A 25,432-nucleotide genomic window follows, 5' to 3' on the forward strand; every position below is an offset into this window, starting at 1 on the left:
GTCAAAAGTGGCTCATATAAGAAGAGAATATCTGATCACACAACAGGTGGAACCTTGAAGCAGATGGGCTGCAGCAGCAGAAGACCGCACCAGGTGCCATTCCTGTTGGCTAAGGACAGGATACTGAGGGGACAGTTCACACGGAATCACCAAAATTAGACAATTGAAGACTGAAAAAAATGTTGCATGGTCTAATGAATCTTGGTTTCTACAGCAACATTCGTAAGGGTCAGGATTTGTTTTGGTGTAAAACAACATGAAAGCGTGTAGCCAGCCTTCCTTCTATCAACAGTTCATGCTGATGGTGGTGTAATGGTGTGGGTGGTTATTTTCTTGGCACACTTTGGGCTCCTTTGCAACAACTGAGTACAATTTAAGCACTACAGCGTAACTCAGTACTGTTGCTAACCATGTCCATTTCTTTATGGGCACAGTGTACCAATCTTCTTATGGCAGCTTCAAGCAAGACAGTGCACATGTCAGCATGGACCACCGTCTGAGGAAGGTTTCCAACACCTTGTTGAAACTATACCAGGAAGAATTAATGAGGTTATGAACGCAAAAAGGGGGTCCAACCCAGTACTTGCTAGGTATGACTAATGCTAGTAGCTACTCAAAAATACTCTGTCCGGTCACGTGGCGGCTGCCTGTCACCTGATTGAACCGATCAGATTTCAGCCGTGGCGTGTTGTCCCTGTGAAGCAGACCAAAGATTGTGAAAGAGTTTCAAATCCATAGCTACACGTAAGTCTGAGTTTAACATTTTATCCTCGCCAACGTTAGTAAGATAACTATTTAGAGTTACTTCCGCTCTTAGTTTGAAAGGTAACGCTGCTTTAGCTCAATAAAAACACAGTTGAGCTGGACAAACGTAAATAAAAACAGATATTATGTCGACCTCTAACTAAAACCTTAAATTCTTCACTTGCAGATGAGAAGCTGTATTAACTGCACCTTGCTTAACGTGGTTAATTGACCAATTTGAGCTAACTGCCTTGTGTTTAACATCATTTTTCATAAGTCCAGTGATGGAGGATTGCACACTGGAAGAACAACTTCTCCTTCATGCTAAAGAGGGCAACTGTCCTCAGGTTCAGAGGCTCCTTCAGTCGAGGATTCACCAAAACAGCTCTCTCAACATCAACTGCAGATGTAAGCTGGTGTGTGGGGGAGGATGCCATCATCCAGCTGCCCTAATGTCACATGTAACTAGAAAATTGCTGATTTTATTTTATTTTTTCTTCTTCTTTTTCTTTCTCTCGCTGTAGCTCGTTCGAAAACCTGCTCAGGATGGACACCTCTTCATTTGGCCTGCAGCTTTGGACACAGAGATGTTGTTGAGGAGTTACTGAAGGTGAGAGCAGTGTATGAGTCACATCATTATCATGCTTTTTGTGTTCAGGACCTGCAGCCAGAGACATTTTTATATTCACCTAATAAAGAATGCATTTGCAGGCAGGGGCTGATGTGAATTTGCAGAATAACCTGGGTGACACACCTCTGCATAAAGCAGCATATGCTGGACGAAAGGTAAGGATAGAGAGGGGAAAAAGTAGTGCTTCCTTACAAGTCTGTAAAAGCACGGTAAACTGTGGTGTACCTTCTTCTTCTAACCTAATGTCAGCTGGATCAGCTGTCACAGAAACACATAATATATTTTCTCATCTCCCACTGAAGCTTTTGAGTGAAATGTGATGGTCAGGTTTTTTCTTTAATACCCCCCCACCCTTTGGACCCTTAAGGAGATTGTTCTGTTGCTTCTGCGCTATGATGCCTGTGCCAACATAATCAATGGAACTGCTCAAATCCCCAAAGATGTCACAGAGGACGATGAAATCATTACCATGCTTGAGGGTATGAAATCATGGGAGCGTTTTTCTTTTTTTTTTTTTCTTTTTTTTTTTAAACGTCTGATGGCTTCTCATTACTGAAGATCAGCTGCCTTTGTTCTCAAGTACTGATTTGGTTTGTGCAGCTGCAGAGAGGAGAGCGGCAAGGCGGCATGAGGAGAAGCTTCTGGAAGCAGCCAGAGAGGGGGCTATATCCACTCTGTCTAAATTGGTTAGTGTCTGACCTTTCAAAGAACTTTTGGCAGAAAATAGTATGCTTTAAGAGCATCTCTCCAAATTTCACACATTTAACAAGTGCCTTGGGGCCTTGCACACACTTCAGTTGTCTCCCAGAGATTGTTGAAATGCACCACCGTTATTACAAATACTCTTTATACGATTCGATATTTGTACAGAGTTCGGGGGGTCTGATGTTCAATCACAAAGTGACAAATCTGAGTCCACAAATAAGATGGCATGTGGCAACTTGCAGTAAAAGCCAGTTCAGGTTTTGTTTTGTTTTTTAAATCTCATTCTGTCTTGCTGTTTTTAAGATTGATCATTTAAATAGTTTTATGCATGTTTCAGATAGATGTATGTAAAAGGTTAACCTCATTTTCCTGCCTGTTGTTTCTGTCATTTCTCTGGTTTATATCCCTCAGCTCAATGGGAAAGATGCTCCAGATATCCACTGCAGGGATTCAGTGGGTAATACGCCTTTACACTGTGCAGCCTACAGGGGGCAGAAGCAGTGCGTTATAAAGCTGCTCAAGTGTGGAGCCAACCCTAGTATCAAGAACAACAATGGTATATCACTTATCTTGTTCTCATCATCAGCTCCTATTATTCCGGCTGTTTAATTTGTTCAGTGGTGTTTAAAATGGTTGTTTAAGAATCACACGTTATTTTCTAAGGATGGTAAATACTATAGTCCACCGGTTTTGTTCCAAGGAAGTGTCAAAAGGTGCATAATAATTTGTTTGTATGGCTGATGATTTTGCAGCTCAGACTGCATTGGACCTGGTTTGCACTGATGAACTGAAACAGATTCTAGCAGCCTATAAAAATAAGGTGAGCTCAAATGGCTGGTCTGTAATGTCTCATCCGCTTTGAATGATCAGGATGGGTTCTGCTAAGAACATTCGGCACAGCTGCATTACAAGTATGGTGTCTTAGTCGTGATCCACAAAGGATGATACCTTTTTGGTTACTTGATTAATTAGAGTACTTGAGCTGCCCCTCATTTCTTTATATTTTATTTCCAAGGAGCCAGGCTTTCTTGTAATTTTTCTTATAAAGTGGTTTTCAGCAATAGTTCTCCAGGCTTTCTTAATGTTTTGGGGGTTTTTGGGTAATTCGTTTTTTAGATATTTGCTGTTTTTTATAAATACATCTAATCCAAGGGATGAATTGGTGTTGTGTTTACAGATAAACAATAATTTAAGTTATATCTTTAGGCACTTTGTTACTAGCAGCCTGTAACAAGGGGCATCAGTTGATCCCATTTCATTAGTTGGATCTGCAAAACATGTCATAGATAACAGTTTGACACGCATAAAATAGTATTTTTTTTTTTTCGTGCCAGCTGAAAACGTGACATATCAGGGGGAAAAAAATGAGGCGACTAGGCAAGTGCAAGACAAAAGAGAAAATGTCAGGCTAAAAAAAGTTGTCTAAGCGTATATGAACAGTTTCTAAAGGTTATATTCTTAAAACAAATTGGGACCTAGACCGGCCCTTCACTTTTCACTGAAGTCTCATCAGAAGTGGAAAGAAGAAGTTGGAAGGGTGGCTGTCAAGACGTGTGTCTTAATAAAGAGAAACCAGGAGAAAAGGTTGAAGTGCGACTAGTTACACAGGAAGTGAACTGGAACTGAAACTTAAAGGTAACAGGTCTTATGGGCTGATGGATCCAAATTCAAGTTCAAATTGTCATCAGTGTGTACGGAGGAGGTAAAACAACCGGGAGCCTATGTCATGGTTTGGGGCTGCAATTCAGCCAGTGGTGTTAGAGGTCTTGCAAAAATCGATAGAAGATAGGTACAGAGCAAAATATCGTCAGACTTTGGTCCACCATGCATGAAGTGGAAATGTCTGATTGGCAACATACGTAGATGATGCTGCATTTTGGTTTGTTTTTGATTTTGTTTTTTTTAATCTGTCATGGACTGACCCTCCCAGAGTCCAGACCTCAACACTATTTAAGTAGTGTGGGATCATCTTGGCAGAGAATGGAACAAAAGGTCCAAAGAAGAGCTTTGAATGTCCTTCAAGAAGCCAGGAGAACTATTCCTGAAGACTGCTTAAAGAAATAACAGGAAAGCTTTCCCAAGAGAGTTCAGAATAAAGTTTGTCATACCAAATATTTATTTTATTTGTATAAACAGTTTTTTCCTTATATCCTGGATTTCTTTTACATTTGCACGTTTCAATGCATTCAATAAATTTCCCCTTTTATTAGCCATGAAATTTGACTCGAGGCTTTTGCGCAGTACTTCTGTCTTGTCATTTTTTTTTTTTTTTTTTCACCAAATTTTATCTGGGAAAACTGCAAATCCAACTTGATGAAATTTACTGTGCTCATTCTTGTTTCTCACAGGGTTAAAGAGCCCATCACTGGAAACATGTTCATAAAACCAAAAGGCACTTTAGATTTTTTTTTTTTTTTTTTTAAAGTCCATCACATTAATCACAGATACTGCAGTTCTCTGAACTACATCATATCGGCACTTTCTCTTCGTATGTTTTCATGTGTTCACACAGTTATGGTGACTGTAGAGGAAAAAGTCAGCTTTTATTAAGAATAAATACGTCCGTATCCGTATGTCTGATAATGCAGCGTTAATGTGGAGCACCACGTAGTCATGGTGCAATTCTTTTAAAAAGACTGCGCGCTAATGCTGTTAGTATATTAAAAACGAATGATTCACACACAGACTATTCAACGCTGTACACAAGACTGATATTTCATTTTTCTTAAAGGACATGAGCAGTGTGGTGCAGAAGATTGAAGGACCTCTTTGGAAGGTATCTGGATTTATGTTGTACTATTATTAGGTCAGACCATGTTCAGACTTTGACCTTTACAATTTGATGAAATTTGACTTTTTTCACATTACATGACACAGAATATTTGAACTTCTTTAAAAAAAAGACTTATAGGAACTATTTATTCTTTTGTTTTTCTTAACATGCTACACTTTAATTTACAAGAAAAGTCATACCACTCTGGGATAACAATAATAATAATAAAACTTTAAAATTGATAATATTTGTTCTTTCTAAAGTCATTTAAACTAGATATGTAATGATGATGTGTAGTTTTGCTGCGTGGGGTATTTGTTAAATTATTGTTTCTCTGACAGAGCTCACGCTTCCTCGGATGGCGTTCCCACTGGGTTGTAGTTGAGAATGGAACTGTCTCCTGGTACCCTAGACAGTGAGATACTTTTATCAGCCGATTTTATAAAGCTAAACGCTATAGTATGTATATTTATAGTATTATATATTTCACTTTGTGTGAAATGTTGCTTATAATCCACTAATGAAATGTTTTGTTTTTTTAAAAAGAGAGAGGGGATATAAAAATAACTGTTACTGGAGATGACGTCGCCTGTGGTTTGCCAATTATACCGTTAATACTTACTTAAAAGTGGTAACTGTTAATGCTGCTTTATCTTTCACTGTGAGTGTGTGTTTGTGTGTGATTTTTCTGCATGCTCTTTCATCATTTTTGTTGTTGTTTTTGTTTTTTTTAGAGCTGATGCACTGGCTGGTGTTAGGAAACAGGGCTGTAAGTCTCTTTCACAAGCCTACTGCATGGTAAGTACTGGAGGTTTAGAGGCGTGTTTTCTATCAATCTATATTACCCCACAGATGCTCAGTAAATACATGTTTCATTTATTTTCAATTTGAAGCATGATGTTGAGTTATACTGTATCTATTGCAGCAGTGATTGCAGTGCATTAGTGATTTCTTGTTATTCCAGGTCAAACCATGGGATCACTGCTTCTTCATGCTCAGGTGCTTCGATGACTCTGTGCATTATTTTAAAGTCCCCTCGCAGACAAATGCCGTGGCAACAAGAAAAGTGAGATAAAATCGGTCACCTTCTTTATGGAAGAAACAGTATTATCTGTATGAAAGGACTAATATGGAAATGTTGCCGCCATTTATTCTGTTAGAGATGGCTGGATGCTTTTGAAGAGCATGCATCCTACTGCACTCGCCACGACACTGAAGAGGTGATTATAGATTATGCTGCGGGTGATGTGAGAGTGAGGAACCTTGAACAAGCGCTTCAGGTAAGACCGGGATCAAAAAGTAAGGTGATGATGATCAGATGGTTTATAGCACTATTATATCGAACCCAAAAAGTTGATTCATTTCATATCGACGTAGCATTTTCAAAAATTACATTAACCTGTGAATTGTGATGGATCACGCGCCGGATGAACTTCAGTGTCATTGACCTTTGGGTTTGAGCCATATAGGATTTCAAAACCCTCAGTTTTGTTGAGTTGTACAGAGTTCTAGTGTTAAGTTTCTCTCTTGTCTAAAATTGTTGCAGGCAGCCAGGGCCTTCCAGCAAAAATTGGAGAGTGAAGTGTCAACATTTCTGTCCATGGCGAAGAATGAGGAGAATTATGGTAAGTGCTTCAGACATATCCAGTTATTACTGTGCCGAGATATTTTAGGAGTGTATTTTTAGACTTGTTCAAAAATGATTATTCAGGCTGGTAAATGACAGAAAATTATCAAGATGACCAACCATTTATATCATTTGCTGTGGAAAAAGCATGTGCGGCTGGGATACCAGACCTCAATGCAAAATGTAGAATTAAATTTTGTTCTAGAAAATTGCAGCCACTTCATTAGCTACACCTGTTTAACTGCTCATTAGTGAAAGTATCTAATCAGCCAATCACATGGCAGGTACTTAGTACATTTGGGCATGTAGACATGCTCAAGATAGCCTTTCTTATTCATCAGAATGGGGAAGAGAGGCGACTTTAAGTCACTTTGTGTGTGACAGGCTGGTTTGTGTATGTTGGAATCTATTGGGATTTTCCCACATAACCGTCTCCAGGGAGAGAGAAAATATCCAGTGAAGAGCACGTCTGTGGGCAGAAATGTTGATACAGTACTGAAGTGAATGGCCAGACTGCTTTGAGCTGACAGGCACACAAATGAACTAAAATAAAAACACATTCCAACTAACTTATGGACAAGCGCATCTCTGAACACAGAGCGCAGTGCAGTTCGCACAGGCTCAACAAAATGGACAATACAAGGTAAGAAGATTTTTGCCTGGACTAATGAGTCTTGATTTCTGCTGTAACATTCATATGGTAGGATGAGGCATGAAAGCATGGCTACATCCTGCTTTCTGTAACCTTACCTTAACCTTAGCTAAATTAGACCCCATTTACCATGCTGCCGTAACGTATATAACAGGCTCACACTTCATGACTCATCGTTGCACTTTGTAAACCCTTGCTGGATTTACTTCACTCAATAATCAAAGGTTGAAGCATTGGGATATTTTTACATGCAAAGCCATTCTAAGAAAATTGCCGTCATATACCTACGCCAAGTTCATTGCCCTCCACAAGACCTACAATCTCAGAGCCAGTAGCTGGCTGCAGTTTAAAGTGTCCCTAGCGAGCACGGAGTGAGGAAAGTTTAGTCTATCTTTTTTTCCGGCCCGTGATCTTGGAATGATCTGCAGCTCAGGAATCTCTTATCCCTTTAACTACTTTGGAGTAAAAACTGACAGATGTTTTAGTCACCAACTGTACCTGTAAAATTTAAATGGGTGGAATTTGATTTGGAACTTGTTTTGCACTTTGCAAACTGTGCTGCTTCTCATCTTGGCCAGGACATCCTTGTAAAAGAGATTTTCTCATCTCAATGGATATTTTTTCCTTTTTAAATAAAGATTAAATTCAAATTAAATAACTTGTTCAGGCTGGTGCTGCTGGGCTAATTGTGTGGGGGATATTTTCTTGGCATTCTTTAGGCCTTTTAGTAGTAGTTCAACAGGGTGCACATCTTCTGCAATAAATACACATGTACTCAGTTAATTGTGAAAAAAAAAAACATGCCAGTAATGAAAAATGATGTTTAATTCCTTTTTAAAATATATAATATTGTGTACAGTATAAGCTAATACAGATACATTCATTTTATTTTTTTATAAAGAGTTGACTGGTACACTTCTGCTGAAAGCAAAAGAGACGAGTGAACTTTCCAGTGAAACATGCTCTGCTCTCCATCTGTGCCTTGAACTGCTGTCAAAGCAAGAAGAGGTAAGAGGAGCATATTACTCTTCTTGGGGAGGGCAAGTTGAGACAGTCCATCATCTTTGGATGGATTGTACTGCTTGAAAATCTATTATAGATTATTTAAAATAGTGTAAGAGTTTAATCTAATGCAGTGTAATCTGTGATTCTGATGTATTTTGATTCTGTCAGCTGCATGCAGTCTTCTGTAACCCCTCCACTTGATGTAAATAGAGGGTACTGTTGTAGATTAGCTGCAGCTCACTGAGCATGTATGAATCGTCCTCTCATTCATATACTTTCACCCGCATACTCTCCTCCTATTGGCTGAATAAATTATACTGACTGATTACAAAATCCTTAAATCCCTCCCCCTTACGTTAGCTCCTTCACACCAATCAGGTTTAAAATGTGTGTGTGAGTGTGTGCGTATGCAGGCGCGTGCGTGTACCAGTCCCTGTCCACTTGTCTTGGTGGCTGTGCTGTGCCCTTGGGGAAGCACCAGGACAGCGTGGTAATCACTGGCACGTCTGTAGGAAGGACGTAGGAAAGATCCGCTTTTATGCTTAGGTCTGCATTCAGCCTGCAGATCAGTGCAGACGCACACACGCAGACACTCTTGGACTCGAATCCACACACTCCCGCTCTAGGGGAAAGGCTGTGCGTTTAGTGAGGGAACCCAAGCGCTTTCATATTCACTGGCTCAGCCGCAGATACATGTATTCACGCTCGCATAGTGTGAATACACTCTCGCACGCACATTTCCATATGCCAGAGCATCCGAGAACGGGAAAAGAAGACACAGCGACAGCACTTTCCTCTCGCATCTACACAGGTAAAACAAAACAAACAGTTGTTGTTGTTGTTGTTGTATAAAATTTACAGCTTTGCCTTTTATTGTGAGCTGAACAACCGGCTGTGTTTGCCGGTTGTTCAAAGCGGCAAAAAGCGTTTTGAAGTTTGGAGCGATTTAATTTGATGTTACTTAGTGTATTGTTGATTTGAGGGTTGGTCTAAAGCAGTGGCGCCAGCGAGGGCTGTTCATCAGTATGCGGAGGTCATTTCTGTGGATTTAATGATCTGTATTTGGAGTGTGAAACTGAGCGTCTTTGAAGTGGCACCGAAATCTACACTGCTCATTACATCTTTATAATGAGATCATCTTATAAAGGAATTAATTCTGCCAAGTAGGAGCATAGATAGGCATTGATTAAATTGCACTGAGGATGCATTTGATCTGGTAATAGATAAATGGAAGGATTCAAAGCAAAGGTTTGTGGGTTTAACTATTTAATCATTCTTTATGTTGCACCCAAATTATTTCCTTTCTTCCTTTAGCAGCTGATTTTAAATTATCACTCTAAAACTACTACTCTGTGCTTACTGTATGATATACACTTAGACTGCCTGAAAACCTTTAATAAGGCAACTGTCTTGTTGACTTGTTCTTGTTAATTAAGCATGCATGAGAACCAATAAAACACAAGGGTGTTTAATATTTTGCTATAAATCCTAAATATAGCAGTATTGCACTGACTAAGAGTAATGTATTCATCCAAATCTGGTACAACTGTCATGTCACTAGGACTTAATCAGGCTTTTTAAATAAGAAAGCCGAGGACGTTCACTGGAATCTCATCAATCAAACATTAAAACGTTCCAATAAAACAAACTGGATTAATTTCTGACAAACGAATGTAATAAGAAGAAAATGTCTTAACAAGCATGGTAAATCTACTGGTGCCACGTTAAGCTAATGCTACTACATGTACAAAATGGATTATATTTTCTACAGTGCTGAGATTGCCCGTGTTAAGCTGTATTAGCTCTAATCCCACATTTCTATTCTCCCACCCCAGATGCTTCTGTTGGTCATACTTGTTTTCTACTGTCCACAGTCCATGGCAGTATTCACATTCTGTTGTAACTGCACACATGTTTGATACTGAATCATGTCACTTAATGGCTCAAAGGGTCTTTCACCAATTAGAGTATTGTCCTTCAGAAGTGTAGATGTGGTCTGACCCATTTCAGCAGGCGCTGCAGAAGTAAAGTATGCTAGTGGAAGTGCCACATCTTTACAGTACATGTAGGGCACACTGTGACTAGGATGTGAGTATATGGCATATAAAGTAAGGAGAATTGTGCTTTTAACAAATGGGTAGAAAGCTTCATGAGGAGGTTTGACGACACTCGCGTACAACAGAGATTTATAGGCCCCACTTTGCTTGGTGTTTGTCAGGCGGCACGATTGCCCCCCTGTCTAGAAAGCGAACAGAGGATTACAGTTTGGAACCACTTAGTGGTGATGTGCTGAAAAGCAGATCTGTCACTTTGTGTTGGTCTGACGTCAGGAATAAGGCATAAAGCACATTTATTTGATTGAAGTTATACATTTTTTTTTTCTTCTTCTTTAGTCTGTCAGAAAGCCAGTTGACCTTTAAAACTTTGGGGGTTGGTGTGAAGACAGTGTAGCAATTGACCTTTAGTTCAGCCATTGCCACATAAGTAACAAACCTCCTGTCGTATCCCAGACAGGAGATTTTTTACTGGCTTTGTTTCAGTAGTGGCTGGTGAGTGGGTGTATATATATGGATGTATTCAGTGCAGTTAGGTATGTAAACATGGTCAAGATGGTCTGCTGGCTTTAGAGTCACCTTTAAAGGTGACTTTAAGTCACTTTGTATGTGTCAGACAGGCTCGTCTGAAGGTTTCAGAAACTGCTGATCTACTGGGATGTTCCCACACAACCGTCTCTATAACAATAAAATCCAAAAAAGAGAAAATATCCAATGAGCAGCAGTTCTGTGGTCAGACTATCTGAGATATCCAATTCTGGCTCACCTAAATTGGACAATAGTAGATTGATCAGACCAAACATTTTTCCAATCTCGAGTTCTCCTATGATGTTTGGGTGCTAGGGTCAGAACTGGATGTTAACAACATGAAAGCATGAATTCAGTCTACATTGTATCCATGATTCAGGTTGATGGTGGTGATGTAATGGTGTGGGGGGTACACTTTGGGCTGGTTAGTACCAAGTGAGCATCATTTAAAGACTACCTGAGTATTATTACTAACCATGGCCAAGCCTTTCATGAACACAGTGTATATCTGTTTATTCTGATTTTTGGGACTGAGGTTCCTCATAGCGTTTACTACATCTCTTACTATAAAGGTACTTCCTTTACTCTAGTTGAATGGCTCCTTTGAAGCAGGCTTTCCAAATACAGTTGGATATAGAGTTAATGTTACAGTCCAATGTATAGAGCTATAATAATATTGCCTCTGAGGTTTGCTTTTCTTTAAACAAGAGAGTATATTTCAGCACAGAATAAAATTTTTACCCTTTGGGGTGCTGGCCAAGGAGAAGCATCCCTCCCAGGCTCCAGTAACAGCTACAGCACAGAGCCTCAGCAGGGCTTAAAATAGCACTGTTTGTGCTCAGGCGAGAGGATGCAGTGAGAATGAAAGAGCTGGCTGCGATGGTTACACAAGTGTTCCATTCCTGGATGGGCTCTCACGCCAAGTGCCTGGGACAGGGAGTGTTAACACAGGCTCCTAGACAGGAAGATGAGTCACCTTTAAACTACAGTATATATTTATCAAATATGTTTGATGAAAATAAAATCACAATTCAGCAGACATTCCCATTGCACAAACTTTAAAGAAAAAATATAATGCTAAAGAATTTACTATTTTTATGCATTTTTAAATGATGCTGCATTTAAAGTCCTAAATTAGATGAACATAGATTCAGAAACACAGCTGTAATGGAAACGTTAACCTTAAATGTAGGTGCCAGACTTAAAGACTCGCTGCCAGACTTGTTCCCTAGTGCAGAAGAAGGGAGAGTATAGAGAGTGCTGAGATCTCAGAGAGGCTCTCTTTGCTAAACCTAGTTATGGATCTGATCAATGAAAAGTATATGGGAATTTTCTATTAGCCAACACAGTAATTAATGGATCTACACCTGCAGCCTGCGGGATTCGTTACTGATCCGACCAGTAATTGCCCAGGACTAGATTAGATTAGATCAGTCCCAATCTCCAAGCTTACAAATGTACAGACTTTGAGGTCTCGGGGCTTTCACACAGTCAAATTGTCAAGTACACGAGACTCTTAAAAACCCTTTTGGTCCTTTACACACACTTTGACAGGCTGAAGCCAAATGTTCGACGTTACTTCTAATGTCTAATTGTTGAAAAATATGTGTGATTCTTTCTAATAATACTGTGTCTGCCTTGCGTTAAACCAGAGGGAACCAGAACAGGAATATAATTGTGCTTCTAATACAAATTACAATAAATTTGACCCAAGCCATCACCTTTTGTTAAATAGTCATTTTCTGATTTGCCAGTGCTGGCATTTCATTAACTGGTGACAGCTTCATCAGATCTTCATCTGACTACGGCAAAATAATAAATGATCTAAAGCTTATAGCTTGTGCAGACTTCTCAGTTGTCTTATTTTTATCCATTTTCCATCACCAACCTCCTGCAAAAGGAGCTTATAAGTGTCTGTCATGTTACCAAGACAAAAAAGGATGTTGAACATGTTGTAGTTCTTATGTTTCTAGAGAAAGTGCATCGGTACAGATCTATAGATGGTCATTATAGATAAGCTGGACTATAACTTGACAGAGGATGATAAATTTGAATAAACAAGGTGTCTTGAAATATACTCATCAGATATTGAATGAATACATAGATCTCCAAATTTAACATTTAACGTGTCACTTTTTTTTGGATTTGCATACAGTTTATTGGGATTTGACTGGATTTCAGTGATGCCTTTTTAAACCCTGCAATTTCCATAATAACCCAGCTGGAAGTTGCAGTTCCGGTTGTGCTGACCCAACATTTGGCAATCGGAAACAATCAATGTTCATTACAAATGGCTGGATCATGGTCTTTGGAGTAGGCATGCTATTCAGCAAGTAAGTAAATGTGTCTGGGTTTTCCCTGCCTCTTTTCTGTTAAGTGTATGTGGCTGATTTGATCAGATTCTACCACAAAGGCATCTGAAGCAGTTTATATTTAAGTCTTTGTGTTCAATCATATAATCATTTTATATATGCAGTATAGTAGCCGATGTTTTTGAGAGGATTTTTTGAAAATAATCAAAAGTTATTAGTTTTCTTCCAATCATCCCTTTAAAGGAAATATTAGACGTCATGAGAATCTGATGTCTGACGCAAAATCACTCATCTAAATCTTCTAAATGTTACATTTTTTTTATTCATGTTGTTAATCAGACAACATCCTCGCAGGGACTAATACACTCGATCAAAGGGAAATGGGTTAACCACACATACACGATTACAGTCATAAATTGCTACCTAGGCATCAGTAGCTGTGTCTTTGTGCATGTCTGTGTGCTCACCTTGTAACACATCGGGCACGATAAGAGATGACACAGAACTTTTCATCTTTAGTCGAAGATACCGACCTTGCTGTCAAGTCTCAGATTTGCAGTGTGATTTGCAAGCTCCTGTTTCTCAGCTGCCTTCTTCAAGGTGACACTGGACGTTTATCAAACTGGGAAGGCTGTGCTCAGTTTCTTTATTTTGCAATAATTCACTAAACTGAATTTACAAGAAGTAAAAGGTGTTACCTGTTTTTAAATAATATGTTGCTGTTAAAGCTTTAGTGTTATTTTTGTCATTTTGTTAGAGGCTGTGGATATTTGCTGGGTTTTCGACTCCTGTTGGTAGAGCTTGAACATCAGCAGCAGTGGACAATAGGACAGACTAATCTGGGCTGTCACGCAGTGGCCTGGCTCAGGTTCCTTTGAAGGGACACTCAATCCTGGGCTTCGGAGCTCTCTGAGACTATGGTGTTTGGTTCAGCCTGGAAGAAACTAGATCTGTGGGCAGGGTTAAAACAATGACCTGCGATCAAAACCCCAGACAGAGAGTCATGTTTGATTGACATCAAAATATTAATCTGCTTGTTCCACTATGATCATCACATTTTTAAGAGCAATGTTTTTCTGCAATAAAATGTTAAGTTAGTAGCTCTGGGCACGCTCTCTTCGGTCGCTTTTAACCTTCTGTCTGGTTGTCCTGTGTTTGCAGGTGTGGAGCCTGAAAGTAGAGCAGGAAGTGGAGAAGAACAAAGCTCTAACAGAAGCCTTGCAGACTTTGGCAACTGAGAACCACGAGCTCAAGCAATCCTTGAGTAAAAGGCGGAAGTCCTCCAACCTTAGTACTCTCAATGAAGATGACTTCTATGATGCCGTGTCAGGTCAGCGGCCTCTTGGTGGAAGTAATCAATCAATGTGTGTAGTATGTCTTGTTGGTTGGGAGAGATCGAAAATGCAATTGTTATTTTCTACTGCCCTAAAACATGCTTACAATCAAATGGATTTAGAAATGAGTCAGGTCACGTCGCTTTTTGCAGATTTCTTGTTGTAAATTGCATTTTAAAAGAGTTAAATATTTTTGTTTTTTTTTTTCTATTCTTCTGCTGAAAAACTCAGTATGCGGAGTACAATATACAGTGTACATTTCAGTACAGTCCTATTTAGCAGACTTTCCTTTTTTGTTAGATTTTGTGTGAGTCATATAACTGAAGGCGTCTGGATTTGGACAGATATTTCATAATTGAAGCACCTGAGAACTGACATCTTCTGGTAATTTGATTCATACTTAAATACCACTTTTCTACTAAGACTTCTTACTACCAGCCTCATTCACTAATTCACACACACGGGTGAGTGTGTGTGTCTATGCCTAAGAATTCTTTCTAAGAGGCGTAGAAAAAATGCCTAAGAATTACAACCATCCATCCTGAGGTCCTTCCCTAAAATTTCCAAGAGGTTTTAGTCCGGGTTGTGAATTCTCCTGAAGCTACTCCAGCATACCCTGTGCTCTGTGCTTTGGGTCATTGCAATGATGATATGTGAATTATCATTCTAGTGTCTGTTCAAGGATCTCTCTGCATCCACCTGTATTTATCGATTAGTCAGTTCCTCCTAAGAAGCACTTCCATAAATTAATGTTGCCACCATTCTGGTTTATTTGAGGCATTCAGTGTTTAGTGTTCACCATCACTTAGTGCGTGGAGATCAGTTTTTCTTTCATCAGACTATAAAATCTTTTTCCTCTGTCTCATGGACAGATGGTCATCCTCTAGAATGTGCAGTGGACTATACTGCCCTTCTTGCACTTGTTACTTAATTTAGCTGCACAGATGCCTCTAAAAGATTAAAAGAGAGAGAAACCTGGTGGTTACAAATGTTCTCCTGTGGAAACACAGATCATTAGAAATAATTTTACACACTGCCCCTGATCAATACTGTTCCACAGCGTTATTGCAGAGGTCTGCAGAGAGGTCTTCATGGCTTGGTTTTTGTCCTGATAGGTAGTGTGATTTGAGGCACCTTTTTATATACACAAGTGTATACTTTTCACAGCTATGTCTGGTCTATTACATTTTTCCATTACAGAAAATAAAATTGCAGACATGTTTAAAGGATAATCAAAACTAACAAGATGCAACTGTGTCACCATGAAGGGCTGAATTTTTAAAGCAACGTTTTCATTCTTTTTGCTTTACTTTTAGCATTCTGAACTGCCACAGAGCAAAGACTGATGAACAAAATTGCAATTTTAGTGCATGTGCACCTCTGTTCATATAGAGCATGCTTATTATGCAGTGTTATATTTGCTTCTCCATCCATGTAGGTGGGTGGATGAGAAATTCTTTCAACACATAAGTCAGAATGCGGTATGTGATCGCACAATAAGCACCAATTTCACTCAAGCATATTCAGCTTCTCTTATTCGTCTTTGCTTTGTGATTTTTGACAGTAATGTCAGTGACAGTGCTTTCTAGGGGGAGGAGTACCATCCCAGTGAACACAGTGCAAACAAATGTTACAGGAAGCGAATCCTTTGTGCGGCCTCTCATTGGAACACAATCCTCAGGTGGGGTTTTGCATGGCAGCAGGGAGGGGGGAGTTTGGAGAGGAACTCGAGCACAAGTGCTTATTTGCAGATAGTAAACTGTTGAGGCTGGAGGTTTTTTTCTTTTCTTTTTTTTTCATTTCCCGAGCCAGCTACTGGAACCTGTACTTGCAAGCGGTTTGGTATGACCTGGCATCTAACCCTACAGAGTCTGAGTCGGAGCACTCGCTGAGCGGCTTCCTGTCTGTGGCCAGTTACTCCTGCGAAGAGGACGAGGGGAGAGACACCCCCTTTCTCAACACCCTCCGCCGTCCCAGCGCATACAGGGGGCCTTCCGGAATGTCAGGGGAGGGTAACCATGGCAACCAGCCATCCCAGCACAATGGAGTTAAGCACAGGTGAGCTGGGACTTGTTTCAGTTGATGATGTTGTGCTTGTTTACTGGATTAAATGATTGCAAAGAGCGGAAAATACAAAGGCTTCCAAGGCTCAGTGCTCGGCATTCAACTTGTTCACCGTTTGCTGTATGTGAGGCTTTGTTGAAGTTGGTGATAACAGGATTCAGTACGGTGTATGTTTACTTTGCCAAATGATGAAAATTTTGTGGATATGATTTGTTTGGTATCTAATGACAGGCTGCAGACCTCAGTCAGCAAGAGGATAGGTCAGTGGACAGAGCTGGTGTAATGGGATACCAGCTTTCCACCCTAGTCTGTTTTTTCTCATCAGGTGTTTTTTTGTTTTTTGTTTTTTTTGCTTGCTCGAGCATCCAGTCCACAGAGAATAGCCTGTTTTTGTTTTTCCTGACAGTTCCAACTCTCCAAGCCAACAGTCGTTTCAGTACTCAGTGCATCTTGCTGTGTTGTCGTGAAGATTTGACACTCTCTCTCATTTCCGTGGATGCTGATTCTGGCTTGGCCTGTCTTCCTCAGTCCAACAAGTGATCCATGAATAATTAAGCATGTGCTGGCTCAGAGTAGAGTTGGAGAAAAGGGCTGCCTGGCAAGCTCTGTGTGCATATGTGTGGGCTCGTATGTGTTGTACATGAAAGATTTATGAGGTGTCTGTTTATTTGAAATTAATTCTGTCATTCAAAGGATGCCCGTCAATGATTGCCTACAGTCTGGTGTGTTTTTCTCTATGTTGAGTCATTTTGCCATTAATTCTTTACAAGATTATTATTACGCTTATTTAACCAGGAGATGGCCTCGAAATCAAAAACTTTTACAAGGGAGAGACCTGGGAAGGAAATAGCTGTAAAAACATCTCAAAAATACAACAAATATAGAATAAAATATAAGCACTATGACATAATATACAATAAACAAATTGCAATAATATAAAACCTTCGTAGCCTCTCAAGAAAACCATCCACAGGTCTCCACAGTAATTGATACAGGCGTGTTTAAATTGAAGTCTTTCTCTGAATGATTCTATGAAAACACAGTGTTTCAATTATCTGTCAGAACTCCAAATACACCGCCTTAATATATCATTAGTACCATGGTGTTGTAGCTGTGTTATCTGTTTGTATATGAAATAATGATTTGAAAACTGAGCACAGTGCCAGCTGTAAGATATTTCTGCTTCAAAGTAGTTAAAGATTCGCTTGTATAGCATGTCACACCTCACTTCCAGGTGGGCTCATGTTTCAGTAACCTCAGCTGACCAGCACAGTATCCCTTAAATGCATTTTTAACTGTATTTTGGAAACAATCAAAGATAGATTTGAGCATTTTCCTCCACATTTAAAGGTAAACATGTTAAATGTTTGAAGGAAGAAAGAAGAAATGAAGAAATCCATCCATGCTTTAATAAATCTTGAAGCAGAGGCCAGTGGAACAAAAAATAGGCCAGGAGTATGGTCTGCCATGCATCACTGCTCTGCTCATCCTACAGATGGAGCAAACCCCCACCCCCCACTGCCCGCTCACTGTTTATTTAGCTGAAGTAATGGCTTTTATTTGTGTGTTGGACCAGCACTCTTTTCATTTTTTTTTTTTTTCCTTTAAACAAGGACACCATCTGCCTCCAGCTACCATACCTGTAAAAGAGTCCATACTGCAGATGCTGGCAAGACTGCAAGATGAACTCAGTGACCAAGAAAACAAAAACAAGCACATACTTTAATCTAATTTGCATCTTAGCTTTCTTATGCGAAGAATGTTTCCAGATAACTGCATATGCAACAAGAAAAATTAAAGGAAAGTGTATTATAGTCAGCGTGCACACACACACACACACACAGCTGTACATGCATTCATGGGTATTGCATGAGGTTGAACGGACTAGCTGAAAGCTTACAGGTGTCGGATAACCCTTTTTCTCAAATGGTGGGTTGAGCTAAGTTGTCTGCTCTGAAGCTTTTAAATAGTGCAGCTTCGTACCCACAGGAGACAGATTTATGTGTTTTTAATGTGCGCTTTACCCAAAACGTGAAGGTTTTAGAATTTAGCTCGGTGCCACATTTTAAAAGAAAAGAAAAGCTGTTTGGAGTGTGGATGAGGCCAGATCATCTAGCATGAAGCCACAGTGTTTGCCTGCTTTGAATTGCACAGCTGAGACAACAAGCGATGTTGTAATTTTCCATATGTTAATAGAGCTGGATCACGTGATACAGGAAATCCTCTCTGTGTTTACCCTTCTTTTTGTTATTCATATTGCTTTCGCACAGAACATCTCTACCGGCTCCCATGTTCTCCAGGAACGACGTGAGCATCTGGAGTATCCTAAAAAAATGCATTGGCATGGTGAGAACACATCACTCTCAGTCCGGTAGATGTTTTGTTTTATTTTCCTCGTTGTGTTTTAATGTAGATATGAGCTTTTGTAATGTAGATTGTTGAATTAGAACCAGGATATGATATGGAAAAAATTAGGATTTATGAAAAGCGAGGGCTTTTTTTGTAGTTGCTTTTATGAAAAAAGGCAAAATGTGAGACAGTATAGTGTAAAAGAAGTGTAGAGGTGGGGTTTGATCATCCTCAGTCTAAAATATAATCAGCCTCTCTGTGCAGCACAGAGAGTTCAGTTCATTTTTTCCCCCCAAAAGAGCTGAAAGCCCTTGACACTTACCCCTTTTTCAAGGGAGACCTGGCCAGACAAAGCACACCATTACGTGGTTACCAAAATGATAAAATTGGGTATAACAGAAACAGATATAGGATAACAAAAACAGAGCAAATTGGGACAAACAAAAACAAAAAAAATAGAAGGCTCAGGTTATGAATAGTAGTGCTACACTCTTACGTTAACGAATCATTTTGAGTTTAAACTCTCCCAGGGAGAGCAAAAAACAAAAAGCCTTTTTGTGTTCTGAAGGTTTTCCCATAAACTTGAAGAATGCTTTTCTACAAAGTACTGAAACAAAATCTCAGTACACAAAAAACATAAACACAAGTGCTTTGGTCTCCTTAGGCTTAAGTCTGCTAATAAAGCAAAAACCATATCATGTTTGTCCTAATAGTCTTTTTTTATCTTCTCTAACTCTTCTTTGCAGGAGTTATCAAAGATTGCCATGCCTGTGGTATTTAATGAGCCTCTGAGCTTCCTCCAGCGGCTAACAGAATACATGGAGCACACCTACCTCATCCACCAGGCGAATGCCACAACAGACTCTATCGAGAGGATGAAGGTACCATTCTGGCCATATATCCTTTCTTCAGTTAAATAAAAACTCCAAAACAGATGCATTTTTAATAGTAGTGATGCATTTAATTATCTGACTGGGATCAAATCACTATCCTCTCATTAAACTGCTGAACTATTATTAAATGAGTGCAGAGAGGCTGTGGCGTCTCGGCACTATCAAAAATTGAGTTAGTTGCCTGTAATTTGATTAACATAAAACAATGTTCGGTGTAGTGTGTTGCAGCATTTGCTGTGTCAGCTGTAGCGTCACAGTGGGAGAGGACTGGGAAGCCCTTCAACCCCCTCTTGGGGGAGACCTATGAGCTAATCAGGTAAGGCAGCAGACTCATCAGTATTAGCGCACCTATACACAAATCAGCTTTTGTTTACTGTACACGTGTATTTTTGTTAATGAGCTTTGTCTTGTATCAAACATACGCCTGCTTGCCATCAGAGACGATTTGGGCTTTAGGTGGATGTCTGAGCAAGTAAGCCATCACCCTCCGGTTAGTGCCTTTCATGCTGAGGGCCTCAAGGAGGATTTTGTCTTTCATGGTTCCATCTACCCCAAACTCAAGTTTTGGGGGAAGAGCATAGAAGCTGAGCCCAAGGGAGTTATCACGCTGGAGTTACCCAAGTGAGCTCACACTGAAGACTGTTTTATAAATCTGTTCTGATGTATTTTAGTAAGGAATTGTTTTTCTCCTTTGCTGAGTTCTTTTTTGTCTCTGTAGATATAACGAAGCGTACACCTGGACAAACCCCACCTGTTGCGTCCACAACATTATCGTCGGTCAGCTTTGGATTGAGCAGTATGGCAGCGTGGAAGTGCTCAATCACAAGTAAAATATTGTATTGCAGTGTTCTCCGTATCTGTGAAACACATTTGCATGCACAGAGACTTGGATGTAGGAATATATTTTTCCCTTGCTCTGCAGAGGAATGTTGATCTACTTTATAAACCTTAAGCTTATTGATCATGGAAGCAGAACTGGGACAGTCGCATGAGCAGGTTAATTAATGTTTGAAAGCTTCAGCTCGCAGAGGGAGAGTGAAAGAGAATTGGTAAAGAGGCTATCATTTGCTTGCAGAACCGGAGAGAGATGCAGCATGACTTTCAAGCCCTGTGGCCTCTTTGGAAAAGAGCTGCATAAAGTTGAAGGATACATCCTAGATAAAAGGTATCTTCGTGAGTTATTGCTGTTTAGTAATGCCTGTAAGCAGTAAGTCAATTTGTCATAAAGCGTTTCTTTGTGATTTACTTTATAATGTATATTAAAGTGGCGCAGTTTATATTGCACGATGGGAATGTTAGCGCTTGGTATTATCTGCACCTAAAGCTGTGATATATTAATATCTCATCTTCTTATGTTTGCAGCAAAAAGAAGCTCTGTGCAATATATGGCAAATGGACTGAATGCCTTTACACAGTAGACCCTGCGACTTTTGATGCCCACAAAAAGACTGAAAAAAAGAATCCAGATGAAAAAAAGGGCAACAAACAGGTACCACGTTTGACTGCTTTCAAAAGCGCCTTTGTTCTGTCTCCATTGGTTTCCAGAGTTTACGGCACTGGGCTTGTAGGTTTATTTGTTTTTGATGATCCCCCCCACCCCTTCATACCTTTTCAATATTTCACCCGGTAAACTGCTGAGGCTACAGCCCATAGTGTTTGTGCTGCACTTTAGAACCAACAAACTCTCCTAGTTCAAATGTGTTAATATTATAAGGTGGATGTAAACACTTATCTCATAAAGCAAAATGTAATTATTGTTGTATTTAGTCTGTGTCACTTTTTCTATACCTTTATCATTAATGACATGGTGCTGGAACTGCTAGCCACCCTGTGAGTGTAGCTGTGCATCGTTACTGTTTAAAGTTCAGTTCACGGTGTTTAACTTGTGTTTATGTACACAGCATTGTCCATTTTGGTTAGCTCACCAATACCTTTTAAATTACTGGTAGTTTCCATTTTGCACAGGTGACTGAACGGCTGCATCTTCCACCTGTAGAGACTGCCCTCTGGTGGTTTGTGCTTTGCAGTGCACACCACCTCAGTACAGTGTTGTCTGTATGAAAACAAAGAGGAGCATGTGTTTTATAGAGAGCATTGAAAAATCATGCTGGGACTTTACAGTAATCTACATGTAGATTAGATATGTAGTCCCCCATAACTGAGTAAGCTTGAACAAGTAAGGTCATGAGTATTTTTATGAATTCCTACAAGTGCAGTAAAGCAGAACCTACATTTGGTTGATATTTGGCCTTAAAGCGGCTCCATTTGCAGATCCCAGGAAGCATTCATAACTTACAGTTCTATTTATTTGGTCCATTTCAGCTACTTCATGTTGCTGCATGTAATATATTTAGATCACGGCTCTGAGGGAACCAAGTGGTTGCTGGACTTCTTGATCTTGTCACTGAAGACAGTTCCTAATGACACTGGGTGAACCCTAAGGGAATTTGTCATGGTGCAGAATGATCTCAGGCACGGGCACTCAGGCAATCAGACACTGTGATTTTTATCCATAAGCCAACATTAAATCCCTGCAAATAACATGGTCTGTGACAACGCTTCACTGTTGCCTGCAGACATTCACCAGTAAGGGAGCCCTTTAGTGGCCTGCCTTCTGTTGGGGTCATGTCTAGAGCACCTCTTTTTTTGTCTGCAAGTATTGCCTAAAGAGCACATCTGAACAAACTGGACCAGATTGTTCCAGGGTCCCAACATTTTATTCTGCCAGCAGCTGATGGCGCTGCTGAATCTCTCCCAGTTTCACAGGGACACCTTGCTTTCGCTGTTGCACTCAGTTTCTACAATTGTCTGCTTGGGAGAGAAACATCTTATATTTATGATCAAGCTGTCACTTCTACAGCATCTTTGCCTTTTTAATGATGCTTTCACTGTGCAGTTTTTTATCCCAACCCAGCTGTTTCTGTTTCAGTTAATGATTTCAGGTCAACCGACATATGTTTTTACATCTAATTCTTCCTGTTACATAGTACTTGTTTTGTGTGGCAGAGCAGAATCTGTCGACTGTGTTGTATTTTAGTCAGTTTAACAACGTGGAAGTTTCCTCGTGGATTGAACCTATTATAACTGTCAAAAACTAAAAGAAAGTACATCAGAAGTACTTGTGTGTCTCTGCTCTGTACTGTATATATCTCTCTCTGTGGCCTTAGACCAGTGTCGATGAGGAGCCTGAAGAGATGCCTCCACCTGATACTGAGACTGTGCAGGTCATCCCAGGCAGTGAACTCATCTGGAAAATAACGCCACGTCCGGAAAACTCATCCAAGGTACAAAAGGAAATAAACGTGACATCGGTCAGATCAGTTTTTAATATTTTGCTTTAAGTTTCTTTCTTGTGTGTATGCGGGTGTTGCAGTTCTACGCATTTTCGACATTCGCCATGCAGCTAAACGAGCTAGACAAGCGCATGGAGGGCGTCATACCTTCCACAGACAGTCGCCTCAGACCAGATATTTGCGCCATGGAGAAGGGAGACATAGGTACAGTGCGTGATCTTGATTTCCTATGCTGAGCCCGCTGAATGTAATCTGTGGTGGTATTCAGTTTTCTGTATCCACGGCTGTTAGATCTGGCAAGTGCTGAGAAGAAGAGACTTGAGGAAAAACAGAGGATGGCCCGGAAGAATCGCACCAAATCAACAGAGGAATGGAAAGTGAGGTTAGTCAATGAGAAATGAAATTTAAATCGATTGTGGGTGGGCATTGACTGATTGCCTACATGTTGTCTTCTGCTATTAACTATGCATTTAACTTATTATAATTGAAAAGGAACGCTGCACTTGGCCCAAGGTTTGCTGCGCTTTTTCTGAGTGTTATTTTTCTCTCATGTGAAGTGCTGCACTACACTACACCACACTCCTCAGGACAAAATGCACAAATGCATGTTTTTGTTGCTCTTGGTCTGTCTGTGTGTGTTTTCAGACTATGTCACATAAAAAGTCTGGTGTTTAATACTGTTCAGCTTTTTAACCTCCTAGGACCTGCCGTCCACATATGTGGACATCACATTTTGGGTTGTTTAGACCAAAATACTCAATTTTGCTCTACATGGGCCTGATATCCAATTACGAGGACATACTGCTACTGTTCTATCGAAATTTTAAATGAATATCCTCATATGTGGATCTCATTTTTTTAGAAACAAAAATCAGGTATAAAATAAAAAAATCTGGTAATTCTTTGTTTTTACATTCATCGGGCTCCAATATGGCCAAATATCAAAGAGAAATTAAAAATGCATGCTGTGGAAGAGTTCGGGTCTTAGGAGTTAAAGTTGTACACCGTGGATGGAGCCTTGCCATCAATTTGTCTTTGCTTAGAGTGTGTGTGTGTGTGTGTGTGTGTCAGTCATTCTCTTATGTATTTATTTAATCCTTTTGTTATTTCCAAGTGCTGTGCTCATACTAAATCTTCTCACTGTTCAGGTGGTTTCAACAAGGACCCAACCCACACAACAAAGCTCAGGACTGGCTTTACTTGAAAGGCTACTGGGACAGGAATTACTCTCAGCTGCCTGACATTTACTAATAAGTTAAAAAAACAAGGCAAAACTACATACTGTACAGATTTCTCACCTTTGGACTTCATCTGCTATACTGGGGGTCATAAGCAACTATGTAATAGAGTATAGAACAACAGCTAATGTGTTGGTGTTCGGTTTGAACCCAGAGACATATAATCCTCAGTAGGTCTGTGTGAGTAATAAAGCACAATGCTTTCTTTCACTTATTTATTGTGGTTCTTCTTGACCACTTGAGATACCGGCATGTTCTAAAAAAAAATCTAGAATGTATTTTTAGAAATGTTTCATGTTGGATAGACCGAGTGTTTAAATAGCAGGCTGAGCTCTACTGTCTGTAGTTTTTCCGTAATTCACATTTGGTCATGAAAACATTTTCCTCATTAGCTTCAGCATCGAGAGGAGTGACGATTCTTAAAATCACCTTTGGCTACGATTGACACTTGTGCATACATACTGTTATGCAGTGCGAAGTATTAAAATAGGTCATTTTGGTATATCGGCCTCTGTTTTCACTTCCTGTTATGAGTGCTACAGATATTTAGCGATTAACTGAATGTGTTACAAATTTGCCTAATTTGTAGACCTCTACAGTCAAGTGAAACTGTGTGTGTAGCTATATCTAACAGTGTATAAGAAAGATGGCCAGAAATATGACAGTAAGACTTGTTTGAATATCTGATTAAATAAACCCTATACTACGTACTGTATAGATGTGCATAGCAATTAACAGCATTGCGTAAGTCTACCTGGTTCTGTAAACATAACTTTTTTTCTTAACTATACTAAAGCAGGGACATTGGTTCTTCAATTAGATTAGTGTGTGAGTGTGTTTGTGTAAAAGTCTTGATATAGATTAGAATAACTGGTGATCGTCTTAGTACTATGTGCATTGATATAACTGAAATCCAACTATCTCAAACGCATGTGCATCACTACAACTATGCAAGCCTTACCTCCTTTACAGTTAAGCACTGAATATTCATTACTCATGTAACAATAGCTGCTACATGTATACACTTTAGATGTGTTATCACTGTTTGGTTATTTAAACAGAATTTCTATGTTGCTAAATAAAAGCTTAATGTAAACTCGACGTTGTGGTTTTGTGGGTTTTTGCAGTTAAAAAAAAAAAAGAAATTCCTGTGTACATGGTTATGGTCATGAATGTTACATTTGCTATGACTGAATCAAGCAATCTGATTACCCAGAAGTTATCTTCTGT

General features: G+C 39.7%; 1 protein-coding gene across 3 annotated transcripts; it reads left to right on the forward strand.

Moving 5' to 3' along the window:
- The first annotated feature begins 635 nt into the window (after positions 1-635).
- On the forward strand, positions 636-25,303 carry LOC113010074 (oxysterol-binding protein-related protein 1-like). Of its 3 annotated transcripts, none has more exons than XM_026148905.1 (29): positions 636-744; positions 1,022-1,152; positions 1,269-1,354; positions 1,456-1,530; positions 1,743-1,854; positions 1,976-2,061; positions 2,492-2,636; positions 2,833-2,900; positions 4,812-4,856; positions 5,195-5,268; positions 5,588-5,651; positions 5,818-5,919; positions 6,014-6,133; positions 6,400-6,478; positions 8,034-8,140; positions 14,193-14,361; positions 16,234-16,423; positions 18,700-18,775; positions 19,525-19,659; positions 19,890-19,987; positions 20,110-20,292; positions 20,390-20,497; positions 20,747-20,836; positions 21,034-21,160; positions 22,839-22,955; positions 23,045-23,168; positions 23,256-23,346; positions 23,457-23,477; positions 24,113-25,303. In XM_026148905.1, the coding sequence occupies exons 2-29, from the start codon at positions 1,029-1,031 to the stop codon at positions 24,213-24,215; spliced, it is 2,919 nt and encodes a 972-aa protein (XP_026004690.1). In that variant the 5' UTR covers positions 636-744; positions 1,022-1,028; the 3' UTR covers positions 24,216-25,303. The 3 variants fall into 3 exon arrangements, with proteins under 3 accessions (XP_026004690.1, XP_026004691.1, XP_026004692.1); XM_026148906.1 differs by having other exon boundaries at positions 1,027-1,152; XM_026148907.1 differs by lacking the exon at positions 23,457-23,477.
- The last annotated feature ends 129 nt before the right edge of the window (positions 25,304-25,432 follow it).

This window comes from Astatotilapia calliptera, chromosome 18 (genome assembly GCF_900246225.1).
Source record: "Astatotilapia calliptera chromosome 18, fAstCal1.2, whole genome shotgun sequence".
Classification (NCBI taxonomy): domain Eukaryota; kingdom Metazoa; phylum Chordata; class Actinopteri; order Cichliformes; family Cichlidae; genus Astatotilapia; species Astatotilapia calliptera.

Excerpts from the sequence above, each read along its gene's own strand:
- LOC113010074 (XM_026148905.1), top strand. The coding sequence starts at position 1,029 with ATGGAGGATTGCACACTGGAAGAACAACTTCTCCTTCATGCTAAAGAG. Across the intron at positions 19,988-20,109 it reads GAGACCTATGAGCTAATCAG|AGACGATTTGGGCTTTAGGT; the intron begins GTAAGGCAGCAG and ends GCTTGCCATCAG. Across the intron at positions 20,837-21,033 it reads GGATACATCCTAGATAAAAG|CAAAAAGAAGCTCTGTGCAA; the intron begins GTATCTTCGTGA and ends TTATGTTTGCAG.